Below are 16,849 nucleotides of genomic sequence, written 5' to 3' on the forward strand. Positions count from 1 at the left end.
GCTCTCTCAGCCACCCGAAGTGTGGTTGCAGCCAGTCTGCCTCCTGTAGAGCAGCACATAGCAGCAGAGCACACACAGTACCCGGAAACCAGCCAGCTCCTGTCCATAATTGTTAGACTTCATGTGGTTTTTGGCGCTGCCATTTTAGCTTGGCTTAATTTCTACCAGAGCTCTTGTGGAATGTGGGTATGGCATTCACTGAGATTATAAACGACCGCGGATGGAGAAGATTCCAAGACTGTACAAATGCGTCTCTGGGCTAATTATCTCAGAAATGTTTGATTCGTTAATTTGATATCTAAAACAACTGATATCGTAGAGTTTCATACCCTTGGTAAATACCTAGATAACTCATTTGTATCGGAAAAAAATGTTATTGTAATGTTAATGGTGATGAAAATGTAAAGCGACTGACTGAGAGCCGTAGATTGTGATGCAGGCGTGTGTGGAAAAGGCAATGTCTCTGATATAAAGGAGGTCACAGCCAGATTACTATTTTATTTATGAGAGGCATGTAAAACACAAGGGTTATGCGCCTATCCAAGGTGCTTCACATATTTGAGGCATACAAGCTGCTGGACAAAAACTGATATGTTGCAGAGAAAAATAGCATGGCCTCCGTCTGAGAGAAGCTTTTTCTCTCTCTTGCTCCTGAAAGTGTCGGAGGTAGCACTTAGAGCTTCATCCTCCAAGCTTGTCTTCTATTTGACTTTAAGCCTCACCTGTGACAGCTGGGCCTCTGTTGTCATAAGCTAATGTCTTTATGTGCATGACTGAAGACCATTTCCCAAGTGATTACATTAAATGATGGCATGGAAAACTTCCCTGGGCTTGAGTTTGTATGCAGACTATAACGCAGCTTCCCAGACAGAGAATAAGAGCTCCGGTTATGCTTGTCAGCCCCGCTCATTATGGCCCATTGGACGTCCCCGCACCTGGAGAGATGTCAGCTTGATCTCTGTGTTTTGTTCGCCTGTCTGTCTTCTGCTGCCTAATGTGTCCTGGAGAGGCAGAATGAAAAACAATCCACGCTGTCGTGGATCTCGTGATTGAGTAGGAAGTGTTAGTTTCTTACAAGGACCAGCTGACGGCAGGGAGCCAGTCTTGCGAGGCGCTGTCCTAATTTATGGATGTGGGTGTTTTCCCTTTCCCGCTTTAGATGTGAATCTTGAAGTCAAAACAAATCGTTTGGAAAATTTTTTTAAAAAATAGATTTAATCTGTGGTTGTGGTATGCACACATCAATCAGCAGTGGGAATGTAAACAGACACTTGAAATTGTTGCCATACGCCACGAGAAAAAAAAAAAAAGCACAGTCACCTTCATAGTAGACATTCGGGTGCGTTTTAGCCTTGAGTCCCCAAGTGATTGCAGATAACAGTGCAATGTTGAGGAAAGGATAATCCAGCACTCTGAATAAGTGCCAAAGACAGAGTTTAACTCCTCTTCCCCTAAGGATATCTGCTCCTGAAGGACATCCTGCCTGTGATGTCCAGTCTTCCTCAGACAGGGACCAGCCTTGAATCTGACCTTTTCCTTGCAGTGATTTATATTTTTTCACTGTGAAACGTGTGTTGGTGCAACTCAGCAATGACTATACCCACTGTTCCAGCTAAACCCCTCCAAAGACACGAGTTGCGGGCCCATGCCAGGTCAGCTGCAATGTTGATTTTTGAGAGAGACGGGAGAGAAAGACAGAAACAGACTTCCAAGGCACTTGGCTTGTCTGTCTGTTAAAAGTTAGAAGTTCACATTGGGATTTGACCAAACGCCCTTGCAGCCCACTGACCAGTAGACTAATGGAAAATTATAACAGTAGCATATGGCTGGATTAATCCTGCCACATCAGGTTATACTGGCATCTCCAGCAAGACTACTTTTACAGATGTGGAATGACTGGGACACAGTCCTTGCCATTCTTGCTGTTCCCGCTCTGTGAGATATTCAAAACATCTCTTTCAGCTGTCAGATTTTCTCTCTGACATCATTTACATAATCTAAAAAATTGTTTAGAGAAAATGAAACTTGTGATTGCCTGTAAATGACAATCACTTATGCAAATACAGATGAGATGAGTGGGATGCAGCAGGCAAGAAAAGAGCCTAAAGCAGGAGGAAGCTTAGCGTTGAAACAATAAGAGTAAATTAGTCTGATTCCACCTAACCCTCCTTTATTTTCTGAAGTCAAAGCACCATCAACACAGCATTCAGGGCAAAATAAGTTAAAGAAGGAGTGGCCCAAGCCAAAGCAATCAAAACAGATTAAGCATAAATCAAAATTAGCTTCTGGGTGCTTCAGTTCAGTCCCAGTTTATGCCTGTCTGCAACCCTGAAGCGGATGCTCCCTCCTCCCTCCCTTCGCTGATCTGCTCTATATCAGGAGCCCCGCTGTTTGAACTAATGGCAAAAGTAATTAAATGTTGGATATTCTAGCTCGGGGCAAGAGAGATGGCTGTTGTTGCAACAGTGAGTGTGTGACTGGTGTCACACTTGTATTTTCCAAATGTTAGTGGCTGGGCAATGACAAAGATGAAGACAGTGATTGTTCTTTTGTGAATTTACATGTAAATTAAACAGATTAAACATAAGTGAAGTCACCGGAGGCCAAATATATGGGACAAAGTTGAGAATAATAAAAAAGTAAATACATTTTGCATGCTGTCATCGCTCTACTCATCAATCCATTTGACTCATCACCAGCCGGCTTTAGTCCAGTCTGCGGTGATAATCTGGTATCGGGAAGTGTCACTCAAGGTCAAACAGCAGTTGGGATAAATACCTAATAGGTGCATGAGTCCAAAATGTTCCACAGGGAGAGTGAATGACAGATAAACCCCCAATGTAACACCCTTAAGTGTATGCTATTGTATTATAAAGATCCCATCTAGATTTTCTGCGTAAAGTAGCACTTTCCCAGCATTGCAGTGGGAGAAATGTCAGCATGTGACACAGCAATTATACCGGTGCCCTTTTATGAGCCTGCAAATTAAGAAATATCTGTCAGGAAGAGGTCAGCCATGTTTAAATGTTAACACACTGGCGATGACCCTGCTGGTCTCATTGTGAGGCTTTCCTTCCAGCTCTGCTGAGATCAACTAATAACACTTCCCATCATCACTTGGGCTTGAAACAGAAGCCTGTGGTGCATTAAACTGACAATGTGGAGCAGATGTGGTCACTAGAAGGCGTGGACATTTTTTTAAGACGCTTGAACTGTAGAAAGAGAAGTGAGGACATGACCCAGTGTGGCTGATGAAAGCTTGCGTCAAAGCCCCTGATGTGATTTTATTTTTAAAATGAATAAAGAAATGAACTGCCATGTGAGGCATTTTAACCTCATGAGAAGCCCAGTCAGAGCTTGCACAAGGACAGGGAAGGGACTTATCAGATTTATTTGTTTTTTTTTAACTGCTCTATAGTCTCACAAGTTCACACGTTTCCACTTTAAAGGAAGGCGGTCAGTTATTTTGTTCATTCCTCCAAACTGCTGACTGAACAGCTGATTTAATCAATGATAAATGAGTACAAAAAAATTCATAGGGTAGTGCTTGATCTTTGGAAGTGCCAAGGAGTAGAGTAAAGGGGGTTAAAGAGTGCAGATTTTCATAGGAATTAGGAAAATAATAGAAAACATACCCAGAGTTAGATGATGGGACAATTAAAGGAAAGGCTGGTGATAACAAGGCTGCAGCTACAGACGGGGATGTCTGATGCTGATGTATACTGAGCGCCTCCTGTGGTCCGCGGGTCTTGTCGTGGGAGCACATACACAGTCTCTTGTAGAGCTGCTTTTAACCGCAAAGAAGGATTGCATTTGGTTTTTAACTGTAGAATTAAGGGATTATGTTGAAACCTGCTAACTTCCTCACTCCGAAAAAGATATTTATTGCTTTAAAAAAAAGACTTAAGATGATCTGTTTCAAGGAAGGAGTGAGCTGTAGACTATTCTCAGTGGTTTCCACTTTACTGTCTGATAATCAGAGCTGTGTGAAACTGTGTGAACGCCCATGCTTGAATCAAATAAGGGGCCTTAGCACCCTCTTGTGAAGCACTTCTGCAGCACAAAATCATTGTGATCACCATGTTTACAGCAGAAAACACATGTGCATTGTGGCCCTGTGGTATTTCTGTTAATTGCATTTGATACATTGAGGCTCATTATATTAATGCCATCTGCTCCTTCTCTGTGTGCATAGCTGGCAGGCCTGGGGTGGGACAGAGAACATGGCTGAACCACAGCGGGAAAGCACCAGCAGCCTGCAGAGGAAGAAGCCTCCCTGGCTCAGGCTGGACATTCCCACGACTCAGATGTCACTAGATGAGCCTCCCACATTTGTTCAGGTGCTCTTTCCCTTACTTTTTGTCACTGTTGTCATTTATGTGTGTTAACACTTTTCCAATAAATCTCCTCTGCAGCCGGTGAAGAGACAGGGTTTTCTGCGCAGTATCAGCATGCCAGTCGAGCCCTCTCACCTCCAGTCCCCACCCCGCGATGTCTTTGACACCCGGCGGCCTGTCTTGCAACGCCAGTCATCCATCACTCAGACCATTAAGAGGTAAAGCACATGTTTTTTTATTGCCATCACCCACAATATGGAAGTTTAGGATTAACACTTCAGGAAGCTTTAGAATTTTAACTTTAAGAACTTAACATCTCCTTAGCAGAGTAGCATGCAGTGAAGCTGTAGCCCACGTCTTGTTGGCTAGAGTTTGTGACTTTAGTTTACAGATTATGGGATGTCATGCAAAGTTAAATAGTGGATGGTGGCATGTTAAAAAGTAACTTCCCCTCCCTTACCTTTTTCCAAATTTCCTAACTGCTTCCCGTTAACATCTTGATGTCCTCTGCCCGGTATTACCTTCCTAATTTTGGAACTCTAAATGAAAACCTTTACATAACAATCTGCTTTGCTCTCTCCGCATGGCTGCCACAGCGCTATCCAGCTGCACATTTCCTTTTCACTGCCTGTTGTTGTCTTTTCTCTTTTCTTCTCCTTCCCCTTTCTTGTCCCTTCTCGCCACCTCGTGGTCCTGCTCTGCCTGGTCACAGCAGCAGGAGGGTTCACTTTGAGCGGATTAACACAGTGCCCGTTAAGGGGCAGCGGGCTGCACGGCGCAGCACCAGGAAACACCACTCTCTCTCCAGAACTCTGCTCAGGTACGCCAGGATGTGTTTGGTTCAGAATGAGGCTAGAGATCTGTAATTACTGATTTCACTATTATGATATATGGGCTTGATACTTTTAATGCAGCCTTAGACATTTGATCAGTATCAGTCCAGCTTCCAAATCACAGGAAACCATTTCTCTTTTAGTCACTGGATGTCGCATCCATGCGTCATGTCATCACCACAAAGACTTCTTTATAACTGAGTCAGAAGGGCATGCAAAACCAAAAGCTGTTATTTTCCTGTTACTGTTACAAACAAATGTTGTAGTAATGGCCAATAATGGCCATCTGCCAAACAAATCACAAGATGTATATGTTGTCTTAGAGCAGTGCTCATTAGTGAACCAGCATTTTAAGGATGACATGCCAGATTTGACGGCCCCGTTAGATTAGAGAGTATGTTCCTGGGCAGTGACAATGACCAGGCATAATCACGGAAGCCAAGCTGACGCAATAAAAGGCTCTCAACGTCTGTGCTTATCACGCAGTCCTATCACCAGCATACACTTCAAGAACTAAGGGTCACACAGATATTACATTGTCTTAAGGAAAGGGTGAGCTTAAGAATACATAAACACCATCAAATTTCCACCTAGCCTTCACTCTGCAGCTGGCAATTAGTGCAGAAACAGCTAGCTGGCCTGAATTTTCCTTTGAAGAATGTTTCCACTTCCACTTCCTGGCCTCGGGGAGCTGTAACATTGTTTGCTCTGGTACTTATTAGGCTTCAACTTAAACAACATGATTGCATGTGTATACATCAAGGGTTACTAGAATGTGCCGGTGTGCACAGTGGGACACAAATAAAACTTAAAAAGCATCCTTATTGTGTGTTTAATGGGATTTGCTGTCTGCTGGTGTCAGTTAAGATTAGGAAAGCTTAGTATGTTGTATTTTATTTGGCGCCTCAAAACTCAACTAGTTCCTAAAAGTGCGTGACAACACTGTGCATAAATATTTGGAGTGTGTAAATGTGCGACTTTCCCAGTGTATCTGGACATACGCAATACATGCCTAGACTTGTTCCCTCTCCTGTGCCCATTACTTAGACTATCTAGGGCACCTTTTTTACACCGTGGGAGGTGTTGTCTTATCAGTGCCTTGCATGTTTGCCGACCAACTCCTCTATATATTCCAAGGTTCTCTCACTCTGTCTTTCTTTAGAAAGGTAGGTGAATTTAATATCTCTGCGGGAAATGAAGCTGAAAAGTTGGTGTTTGTGGTTTTAAGGGGAACGGCGGACTGGTTTGGAGTCAGTAAGGACGGAGATGCCACTCAGAGATGGCAGAGGAAAAGTTTGCGCCACTGCAGCCTGCGCTATGGAAAGCTAAAACCACAGGTGATCCGAGAGATGGACCTGCCCAGCCAGGACAACATCTCCTTGACCAGCACTGAGACTCCACCTCCTCTCTATGTCCCCTCCTCACAACATGGCATGCAAAAGGTGAAGGGACACTTTGACACTACATGTTTAAAAAAAAAAACAAACTGATCTAATTTAGCAGAGAGGACATGAAAATAACACTGCTCAAAAGACATTACTGTGTAAGTGCAATAAAAACTTATCTAGCAGGTGTCACACTGTTTATTTTGTTTGTGATTGCAAATAAATGTGTAATTTTGATGAAAAAAATGAGAAAACACAGGTATTTATGGCCTTAATTAAAGAGGGGAACTTTTTTTAAAAACATGTATCTAATATCTGAGGTAAAACATTCTTGTGAGATCTGCCTAACTTGTTGATCCACTGATCTCCAGATTGTGGACCCACTGGCGCGAGGAAGAGCATTCCGCATGGTGGAGGAGGTGGATGGTTACAGCGTGCCCCAGACCCCCATCACCCCTGGAGCTGCTTCGCTTTGCTCCTTCACCAGCTCCCGCTCAGGTCTCAATCGGCTGCCTCGCCGACGTAAGAGGGAGTCTGTGGCAAAGATGAGTTTCAGGGCTGCAGCGGCGCTGGTCAAGGTGGGAGGGAGGGATCCAGTAAACAGATTACATTTAAATACATGCAGTCTTTATAAAAATTAGCATTAATACTGTACAATAAAGAGTAAAACACTTTTGCATGTGGGCTCTATTTGTGCTGGTTCACTGATTTTGATGATATTTCTCAGGGGCGCTCATTACGGGAGAGCACTCTAAGACGGGCTCAAAGACGAAGCTTCACCCCCGCAAGCTTCATGGAGGAAGATGTGGTTGACTTTCCTGATGAATTGGACACATCCTTCTTTGCTAGAGTAAGACGAGACAAATAACAATATTCTTGTTCATGTTTCAAAGCCCCTAATTGCGTCTTCTTTGTAGGATATTCTGATGCACGAGGAGTTGTCCACATACGCAGACGAAGTCTTTGAGTCACCGTCTGAGGCGGCCGTGAAGGAGGCCGAGCCCAGCAGCAAGAAGGATGAGACGGAGCTGACAGGCAGCGCCCTAGATAAGACGGAGCTGGAAAGAAGTCATCTCATGCTGTGAGTTGCCACAGGGTTTGTCAGTGAGGCTGTGCTGATAATTTTAACATGAATCTTCATTCCTGGAAAGCAGTTTTCTCATGAAAAGTGCAAAAGATATGAGTCAGACAGTAGTGTTAGTTTAGATCAGTGTTTCCAAAAATCAAAATATAATAGACAATATAAAAAGCAATATATAAACTGACAGTGTAGGTTTGTGATTCTGGTTGGCGATGTTGTCTGACATTATCGCAAGTTGGAAATTTGTTCTAAAAGACAATGCACTATCTGATGAGGACATACGTCTCCCTTTTATTTCAGACCTCTGGAGCGAGGGTGGCGTAAAGCCAAAGAAGGAACTGGACCACCAAAGGTGCCCTTGCGGCAGGAGGTCGTGAGTGTTCACGGACAGCGGCGTGGGCAGCGCATTGTTGTTCCTGTCAAGAAGCTTTTTGCCCGAGAGAAACGGCCCTATGGCTTGGGCATGGTGGGGAAACTCACAAACCGCACCTACCGCAAGCGCATTGACAGCTACGTCAAGAGACAAATAGAGGATATGGATGACCACAGGTACAAAACTTCTCACTAATGAGCAGTTCTACCCCACAGTGGGTGATGTTGATGGATGTGTAGCTGCTGCTTATTAAACATGTTCTTTGTCTCTTCTAGGCCTTTTTTTACATACTGGATCACCTTTGTCCATTTGCTCATCACTATCTTGGCTGTGTCCATCTATGGTTTTGCACCTCCAGGCTTCTCCCAGCATGAGACGGTTGATTCTGTGAGTCCAGGCTCAGATGGGGGATGTATGTGCATTGACGCCTTGGCAATTTTCATCTTTCAATAATGTGTAACCTTTCTTTTTTTGTGTGTGATAATTCAGGTTTTAAGAAACAAAGGTGTGTATGAAAATGTCAAGTTTGTACAGCAGGAGAACTTTTGGATTGGGCCCAGTTCGGTAAGCTGTCTTTGATTATGTGTTTTTTTTTTTGTTGTTGTTGTTTTTTTTTGTAATTTGTTCTTTTTTAAAATCTTAGAGTTCATGCATAAATGTCAGCAAATTATTAAATTTTTTCCTTTATACCTCTATCCATTCATTTTTAGGAAGCCCTGATCCACTTGGGGGCCAAATACTCTCCATGCATGCGCCAAGACCAGCAAGTGCATGATCTCATCAGGGAAAAGAGGGACATCGAAAGAAACTCTGCCTGCTGTGTGCGCAACGATCGCTCAGGCTGCGTCCAAACCTCAGAGGAGGAATGCTCGGTCGGTAAACAACCCTTTATTTTGGGATCCTTGACATTTGCAGCTCTGCATCAAAGAGAAGCCGTGGGCAATGTTGATTTCTTGTTTTCAGAGTACTCTGGCTGTGTGGGTGAAATGGCCGGGGCATCCCAGCACTCCCAAGTTAAATGGTAAAGACAGACAGTACGGTTCAGTGTGCCATCAGGATCCCAGGTAAGGCGCCTAGTAGTTTCAGTGGTTGAAGCTTGCGGTGTTTATTTAATGATAACGACACTGTACTGCTATACCTTCTGTGCTTCCAGGATATGTCTAGAGCCAGCCTCAGTGTCACCTCATGAATGGCCCGATGACATCACCAAGTGGCCAGTGAGTATGCTGAAACGCCGCTTGGTTTTGAGGCCCAAACAGAAGAAGGATAGATCAGATTGTGATTTTTCTCAAGAGAGTCCAGGATTTAAATCTAGAGCTAGGCCCTCCTGTGTGGCGTTTGCATGTTGTCCCTGTGTTTGTGCCGGTTTTCTCGAGGAGCTGGTACCCTCAGCACTGCAGGGCAACCACCCACTTTTCCACTACTAAGGATCGATTAAATGCATTAAAATAGTTTTTTAAATCTCACCTTTATTGCTACGACTGGTAAATCCTGACACCCTTCTAATATTTATGTTATACCTCAAAACACAGAAATTTTAGATCATTTGCAATTTAGCAATGTTATCATCTTTCTCCCTGCTACTTTTATACTATTCTCAGTATAAAAAATGCTTGCTTTTGGTGTAGCTGAGTTGTAAAAAAAAAAAAATTTACACTACAGAATTCATTCTGTTTTATTTTAAAATTTTTGCCTTGGATATAATCAGGATAAATTGACTGTTGTTCCCTTTTTCCCTGGCTTTTAGGTTTGTACCAGGTACAACACAGGGAACCATACCAACCTGCCTCATATAGACTGTACCATCACAGGCCGACCCTGCTGCATTGGAACCAAAGGGAGGTGAGGAGAGAAACATTTATTCCAAATAAATTGCACACTGGATGAATAACCACTTGATTCACTTGCTTAACACATGCCGTTTGCTTTCTTCAAGGTGTGAAATTACATCCCGGGAATATTGTGACTTCATGAAGGGCTACTTTCATGAGGAGGCTACTCTTTGCTCTCAAGTAAGCAACTCTGTTTAATACAGAAGAAAGAAAAAAAAACCCACTTAGTACTGATTAGAAAGATGTGGGGGGGTTTAATGTTTAAGGAACTGTGTAGGTGTCTGCCTTTCTTTCCAGTTTTTCCATTCCTTGTTTTGGGTTTTCATTATGACTGTGTGATGTTATTATGTCACGACACCGTGTTCTGCCCTTTCTTTAGGTGCACTGCATGGACGATGTGTGTGGACTGTTGCCTTTCCTCAACCCTGAGGTCCCAGATCAGTTTTACAGGCTCTGGCTCTCACTCTTCCTACATGCTGGGTGAGTCAGTCGCTGGCAGTAGCTGCTCATTCAGCTTTCTACCTGGCAAAAGAATCAAGTACTAATAAAAGTAATAGTTGGAAAGTTTTAACAGGTTTTGTGGTGTTTAGTTATTGTTTCAAGACAACTTCTAACATGAGCTGGAATAAACAAAAAGAAAATAATAATAATAATAACTAATTTCACCAACCAGAGGGACAATTAACACAGTTCTTCTTATCAGACAGTGGAAATGGTCCACGTCAGGGTCTGTGTTAGCACCAAGCAGCGAAGACAGAAATTATTAAAAGATCTGAATCAGGCAGGTTTATCCGCCCAAGATGTTTGCCACACACAAGGAAATTAGCTCTTGGTATCAATATGTCCTCGTATCACAACAAATCAAATACAGAGGCATCCTCAACACATATATGAAAGATGAATAGATGGTTAATAGAAGACAACAAAAGGAGGTGAGGACAAATAGTGCCTTTACAGACAATGAATTATATGTGGTTGGTTCCTGTTTGTTTATTAAAAAAATACACACTGAATGGGAGAATATGCCAGTTAAGAAGTGTTGAAATAGTGTTGGCTAGTTGATTATGTAGGCACCTGAGTACTGCAGGGATGACTTTTTCATTCTTTAAATTATATTATATTTATTGGTTGCTAACTGTGCTCTACACTTTTTGGAATAGTGCAGAAAATAAGATAATATGCATATAATAATAATATCATAAAGTTTCTCATACTTATGTGAGTTTTTGGCACAACAAACTTCACAAATTAATGCATCTTTCATTATTACTGAAGCACAAATGCAGTCACATAAAGTAAGTAATAATATTACCAGTCCAAGTTCCTGTGCTTGGCAAAATGAAGAATAATTTCCAGGAAATCCTCTGTAATATCATAATGCCACTTGTTAGCAAATGGCATCTCTGGAATACATAAAAATTAAGAACTCGTGGGTAGTTTATTTCTGTTTTGTAAAGTAAACACAACAAGATTGTAAACTGACATGTGACGTGTTCATTTACCTTGCAAATGCAAGGGGTCACCCGTAGGCGAGAGTGGTGCATGCTCTACGTGCAACCGCCAATTTTTACTTATGTGCGACTGAACTATAAAGCACTTAGTAAATAATAATGTTCCTTATTTTGCTGAATAACTAAATATTCCACAATAATGTGTTAGATATAAATACAGTTGCCCAAACTGACATTTTAATATTTGACGTGTCAGATAGTGACAGGAGTGCACGCTGCATGAATAGGCAGAGAAGTGACAGGTTTTCTGATTCTTCTTGCTGACGCTTCACTTGTCGTTGCCACATTTGACTCCTGCAAATGTTCTTTGGTTTGGCAGCTCTGGGTTCATTACCCTGTTGGTAGCGCATCCTATAAAACTGCTGCATTCAGGAATTTCCTTTTTTATACATATTTTTCTTTTAAACCAGAACGTTTGTGCAATACAAATTCAAGGGAAGCTCTGTTCTCCCCTCCATTGTTGGGGGGATTTAATTGTTCTCTGTCTTTATTCCTGTTTAAAAGTGTATATATAATAATGTTATTATAATACAATATCATTAGAGAGATAGGGGCAATCTTCTTATCAGATGAACCAGCAGTGCCTCATATGCAGTTGGCTAAAGTTACTCCAGCTGTTTTCCATGTGTTCCACGTATTCATTACTTGCAGTTATTCGCAGTATATATCAGACTGTCAGTTTCTCTTTGGTGTAGTTTAGACCTGTCAGTCAGGCAGCACAAAGAGCTGACCTTCATCTTTATTCAGTCTCTTATCTCTCTCCTGGGTAATTAAACAAAGTGCCCTCGCCACACGAACTCATTAAGCTTCAGTGAGATGGAGGCTGATTTTGCTGTTGAGCAAAGTCATTCCCACTCGGCACTTGAGGGGCTTGCCTCTTCAACACAGAGGGATTATCTTCCCAACACGTGCGGCTTTTCACCCACATTCACTCGCGCATCACACTCGTCACACATATGAACTATTTGTCATTGTCTGTCCTCCCAGAATCCTTCACTGCCTGGTGTCGGTGGCTTTCCAGATGACCATCCTGAGGGATCTGGAGAAGCTGGCAGGCTGGTTGCGCATTTCAATCATTTACATACTCAGTGGCATCACTGGCAACTTAGCTTCAGCCATTTTCCTGCCCTACAGAGCAGAGGTGATCACCAGCTAGACACAATACCTTTCACAAAATGACAAGTAATTTTGATCAGATATAAAAGACTGAACAGCTCATTGTGTTTTCTCAAGCCTGTGTCCCTCGATGCTGTCTTTGTCTCAGGTGGGTCCAGCTGGCTCGCAGTTTGGGATTCTGGCCTGCCTGTTTGTGGAGCTGTTTCAGAGCTGGCAGATCCTGGCCCAGCCCTGGAGGGCCTTCACCAAGCTGCTGTGTGTGGTGCTCTTCCTCTTTGCCTTTGGGCTGCTGCCCTGGATTGACAATTTTGCCCACATTTGTGGCTTCATCTCTGGCTTCTTCCTGTCCTTCGCCTTCCTACCCTACATCAGCTTTGGCCGCATGGACCTGTACCGCAAACGCTGCCAGATTATCATCTTCCTGCTGGTGTTTGTTGGACTCTTTTCAGGCCTCGTGGTGCTCTTCTACGTCTACCCAATCAAGTGTGAATGGTGCGAGTTGCTCACCTGCATACCCTTTACAGACAAGTTCTGCGAGAAGTATGACCTCAATGCTCACCTCCACTGAAGTGTGAGCACTGCAGGAAGGCATCAGGTCAAAAGACACGGACTGGCTGGGGGATTGTCTCCCTCTTCTATGTGGACTATGATAATATGCTTGTGTTATTTTACTCAATATGAATACCCATACCACTCATCATAAGGACTTATTTTCATCATCACTCCTTCACTGTCGAGTGAAACAAAGCTAAGGCACTTGTGAACCTCACCAAAACACCTAGCTGTCCTGCAGAAATGAGAAAAGCCAGCGCTGGAACAATGAAGATTTTCTTTCCCCTTTTTTTGTACATTCACCCTCCAGGCAAAAGATTTATTAATATTATTATCCAGGCAACCTCATACAAAAGCAGGGACAAAAATCAGATATTGATACCTTTGGTGCCTTGTTGATAAATGTACCAACTACTGCCATATTTTTGTTACATTATGCTGAGCACTCGAATGTTATCTCTCCTTTTTTTTTTTTATTGCTTCTCAAGAAGTGATTACTGTTTTGAACACGGTAGTGTTTTAGCTACCTGTCTACTCACATGTATTTGAAAAGAAAAGTAAAAAAAAATCTACAAAATGAAAATGTCTGCCTCTCCTGCTTGAGCACATGATGAAGATCGCTTTAAAGTATTTAAACTCATAAGAATTCAAACAAAACCACAACAAGCTATGGGATTGTATTACAGCTTGGATTTGTATGGTTTATAAAAATAGAATTGTATTTACACTGAGATGTTTACAGTAATTGCCTTCTATAATAATTAAAAACATTATTAATCTATTGTACAAGTGACAGAAGACTAGATAAATAGATAACTGAGAAAAGCAACAGGTTCATTTTGTTGCTTGAGCACCTAAATCCACTGTTGTTCCCCTCAGGCCTTAACACAGACTTAACTCCATGTTCAGTGGATCAGGGGACGCATTAGGATACTGAACCCAGGCCAGCTATATTCGTGTCCTCTTTTCTCCTGCTGCAGTATTTTGTGCTTGACAAGAGTCCATGTTAGAAATAAGTGGAGTGGAGAGTGCAGGGTAAGGATTGAAGGACTAGCAGTCGCTGTTCCGCCGTGAGTACGCCTGTCCAGATAGAGTGTACTCCATCTCTTGGAAGTGCATGTTAGATACTGTGATGGCTGATGGCCCTATCTCCTTGAAGCCAGCCTTGAGGTAGAAGGGCACGAGGAAATCCTCGCAGATCAGCAGAGCTCGACGGAGGCCTGGCATGCAGCTCACGTACTGCAAGTAGCGCCACAAGATGATGGAGCCCTTTCCCTGCTGGCGGCAGTGGCGGTGCACAGACAGCACATGGATGTGCACAGTGGAGCTGTCTGGGACATGCTGAGTCATGGCCTCCTGGTTAAATAGAAGTAATGTTATTAAAAAAAGAAAAAAGAAAATGAATGAGCCACAGAATCACAGTCATTTCACCAAAATCAGGCAATTGTGAAATACCTGTGAAAGCCTCTCCTTGTCCCAGCCAGAGCCGATGATGAAAGCTACCAGCTGTCCCTCTTCAAACCAGCCCAGAGACAGCTCAGGGCACTGACCCAGGAAGTTAAGAACTTCATCCAGGGTAAGTGGACACTCTCCAGACACAGATATAAATGCTGGGGAGGATTTTAGAGAGTGCGTCAGTTTGTGGGAGGAATGAAAATGAAAGCATGAAAGAAATATGCTCTCACTAACTCTGTAAATGGCACTAAGATGAAGTTACACATTAATATGTTGCTTATATGAAATGCAACGATCTTGCCTAATGACTTGCCTTCTCTTTCAATCTCGAACACACTGATGGCATCCTGTGGTGTGAGGTTCCTGAACTCGCTGGCTGGGAGTGTGTGCCGCCTCTGTTGCAGAGAGCTGTCCACCCTGACAGGTGTCTTCTGAAAGAAGGGTTTGAAGAACAGTAAGCCACTGACCTGTTGTGTCATCATGCCTCAATACAGCAACAACAGGAGCTTCTGATTATTTTACACAGTTCCTCCTGTGAGTCTGTCTCCTTTTTTCCAGCCTTTTTCTACTAGAACTTTTAGTAGCAGTCAGATAAAGTTAAACCCTGCAAACAAAACCTCCCGTGCCCTGCTTTTCCCACAGCTCTGAGTCCAGTCTTAGTCACCTCAGCTGGCAAGATGCTGACCTTCTCGCCTCCCCCACTCTCTCTCCCTCCTCCTCTTTTTTAACTGATCTCTAAGTGGCTGCTTCCAAGTAGGATAGCTGTCTGTGCACGTGCCACCGAAGTCTTTAAATCCTCTAACGTTAAACAGCAGACTTTATTGTTCTTGCTGTATTTTTTATGCGCTTTATACTTTGGATTTGGTTTGCACTGCCACATTAAGAGATTGACAAGTCTGTAGCTGCAGCAGTTCAGTGAGAATTTTTTACTTATTAGTATTCAGAAAGCTTTAATCATTCCAACACTGAGATAAACATTTGAATCAACCTCGTGTCAGAGTAGTTACAGAAGTCTTTTTTTAGTTTTTCCCTCTGTGTTAGAATATCTTTTTGTAATGGTAATATCCTGCCTGCACAGATGGAATAACTCAGGCAGATTAATTGTAAAACTGTGAACCTTCAGTATGAAAAAAAGTGTGTTGTTGAGATACTAGTTTTCATGGGCACATGGATATTGGCACATGCACATTTGCATGTCCTCTGGGTTTTGTCTTGTTCAGCGTGGGGATGTGCAGGACATGGTGTGACTGTTGTGGTGATGCTCGTGTTTTTAGAGACCAAGGGCGTCCGGGCTACTTTGACTGAACTGAGTAAGGAGGAGAGATTTTATGCGGATTGCTGTGGGGGTGATTTCATGCCTTAAAGAGATTTAGCACAGGCTAATTAAATGAGAGCGCACGAGCATCAGCTGGCCTTGGGTAAACCTGTTTACACAGACATGTTTAGCTGTCAGCACAACAGTAGAATTTCAAAGGACACTTTGAGTTCACTCTACAGCAAACCACTTCATGTCATGAAATAAAACCACAGTGCTCTATATCACAAATTCTGTGGATGTGTATGCATTGCATTCCTAAACTTCTTCATCTAATAAACTTTTTCATTGGATTTTCCTTTGTTAAGACTGAAAAAAGAAAGCCTTATTTCTCTGGCCCCAAGAGTTTTATATTTTATACTGCAGTTATTTGGCTGTACAAATACTTTCTCCAAATGGCCTCAACTATTAAAAAAGGAACATTATTATTAGGGATTACTGCTTCATACCACTCCTCCCTTTGGCCTTGGGCTGTAATGATGTTTTGTAAATCTCATTTATTCTGTGTTATCTGGACAGCCTGCTAATCACAAATACAAGAACATCTATGTGAGCCGGATCATCAGATGTCAGGCATGTACACAGCCAGAGATTGCGTTACCTTTTCTGACCTGGGAATCGTTCAGTGCTGAACACACTGTTACAGTTAAACAGTGACAGAGTTGACTTTCACTCATTCAGACAAATTTAGAAAAGGAAACGAACCTCTGACGCTCAAAGGTGTAAGCATGTGAAAGCTTATTAAACTCTGACGTTATGTAATTTAGCCTCGCTGACCCACTGACCAAAGTGTCATAGATCTAATCTAATGTGTGCGCGCGTGTGTGTGTGGATACACACATACTGCACACATGCACATTTCTACAGTGTATTATGTTTTTACAGGCTAGCTTGAAGCGAGCTTGTGTAACCAAATCCTCATTAAACTTTAAACTGGCTTACAGCTGTTGTTGTCTGAGCTGGGCAGCAGCTAATCATGACTGCAGAAAAGCTCTGAGACATTTTGCATCAGACGGGTGGAAAATTCTTACTGAAATGAGCTGTCGTTCATTTATTTAT

The 16,849-nt window shown here is 42.6% G+C and overlaps 2 protein-coding genes across 4 annotated transcripts in view; one reads left to right on the forward strand and one right to left on the reverse strand.

The window, feature by feature from the left end:
* The window catches only part of rhbdf1a (rhomboid 5 homolog 1a (Drosophila)), a 29,277-nt gene extending 15,693 nt beyond the window's left edge, over nt 1-13,584 (forward strand). Inside the window, exons 2-19 of one of the 3 annotated variants that reach the window (XM_085454591.1) lie at nt 4,196-4,340; nt 4,416-4,555; nt 5,053-5,157; nt 6,399-6,612; nt 6,927-7,133; nt 7,283-7,405; nt 7,473-7,636; nt 7,937-8,185; nt 8,285-8,396; nt 8,499-8,573; nt 8,720-8,881; nt 8,973-9,073; nt 9,163-9,226; nt 9,757-9,851; nt 9,946-10,021; nt 10,221-10,321; nt 12,340-12,493; nt 12,617-13,584. In XM_085454591.1, the coding sequence (XP_085310717.1) occupies nt 4,224-4,340; nt 4,416-4,555; nt 5,053-5,157; nt 6,399-6,612; nt 6,927-7,133; nt 7,283-7,405; nt 7,473-7,636; nt 7,937-8,185; nt 8,285-8,396; nt 8,499-8,573; nt 8,720-8,881; nt 8,973-9,073; nt 9,163-9,226; nt 9,757-9,851; nt 9,946-10,021; nt 10,221-10,321; nt 12,340-12,493; nt 12,617-13,036 (2,679 nt within the window). In that variant the 5' untranslated portion in view covers nt 4,196-4,223 and the 3' untranslated portion in view covers nt 13,037-13,584. Of the gene's footprint in view, nt 1-4,195; nt 4,341-4,415; nt 4,556-5,049; nt 5,158-6,398; nt 6,613-6,926; nt 7,134-7,282; nt 7,406-7,472; nt 7,637-7,936; nt 8,186-8,284; nt 8,397-8,498; nt 8,574-8,719; nt 8,882-8,972; nt 9,074-9,162; nt 9,227-9,756; nt 9,852-9,945; nt 10,022-10,220; nt 10,322-12,339; nt 12,494-12,616 lie in introns of all 3 variants that reach the window. The other 2 variants (XM_085454590.1, XM_085454592.1) reach the window with 2 other exon arrangements.
* A 119-nt stretch (nt 13,585-13,703) lies between these two features.
* aanat2 (arylalkylamine N-acetyltransferase 2) lies at nt 13,704-14,963 on the reverse strand. The gene is made up of 3 exons (XM_085454596.1): nt 14,789-14,963; nt 14,476-14,630; nt 13,704-14,376 (listed from the first exon to the last, which is right to left on the reverse strand). The coding sequence occupies exons 1-3, from the start codon at nt 14,955-14,957 to the stop codon at nt 14,071-14,073; spliced, it is 630 nt and encodes a 209-aa protein (XP_085310722.1). The 5' UTR covers nt 14,958-14,963; the 3' UTR covers nt 13,704-14,070.
* Between the last annotated feature and the right edge of the window lie 1,886 nt (nt 14,964-16,849).

The sequence above is a fragment of the Copadichromis virginalis genome, linkage group LG4 (assembly GCF_057382275.1).
Source record: "Copadichromis virginalis isolate Kocher_CV1m ecotype Utaka linkage group LG4, C_Virginalis_male_GT1.1, whole genome shotgun sequence".
Classification (NCBI taxonomy): Eukaryota; Metazoa; Chordata; class Actinopteri; order Cichliformes; family Cichlidae; genus Copadichromis; species Copadichromis virginalis.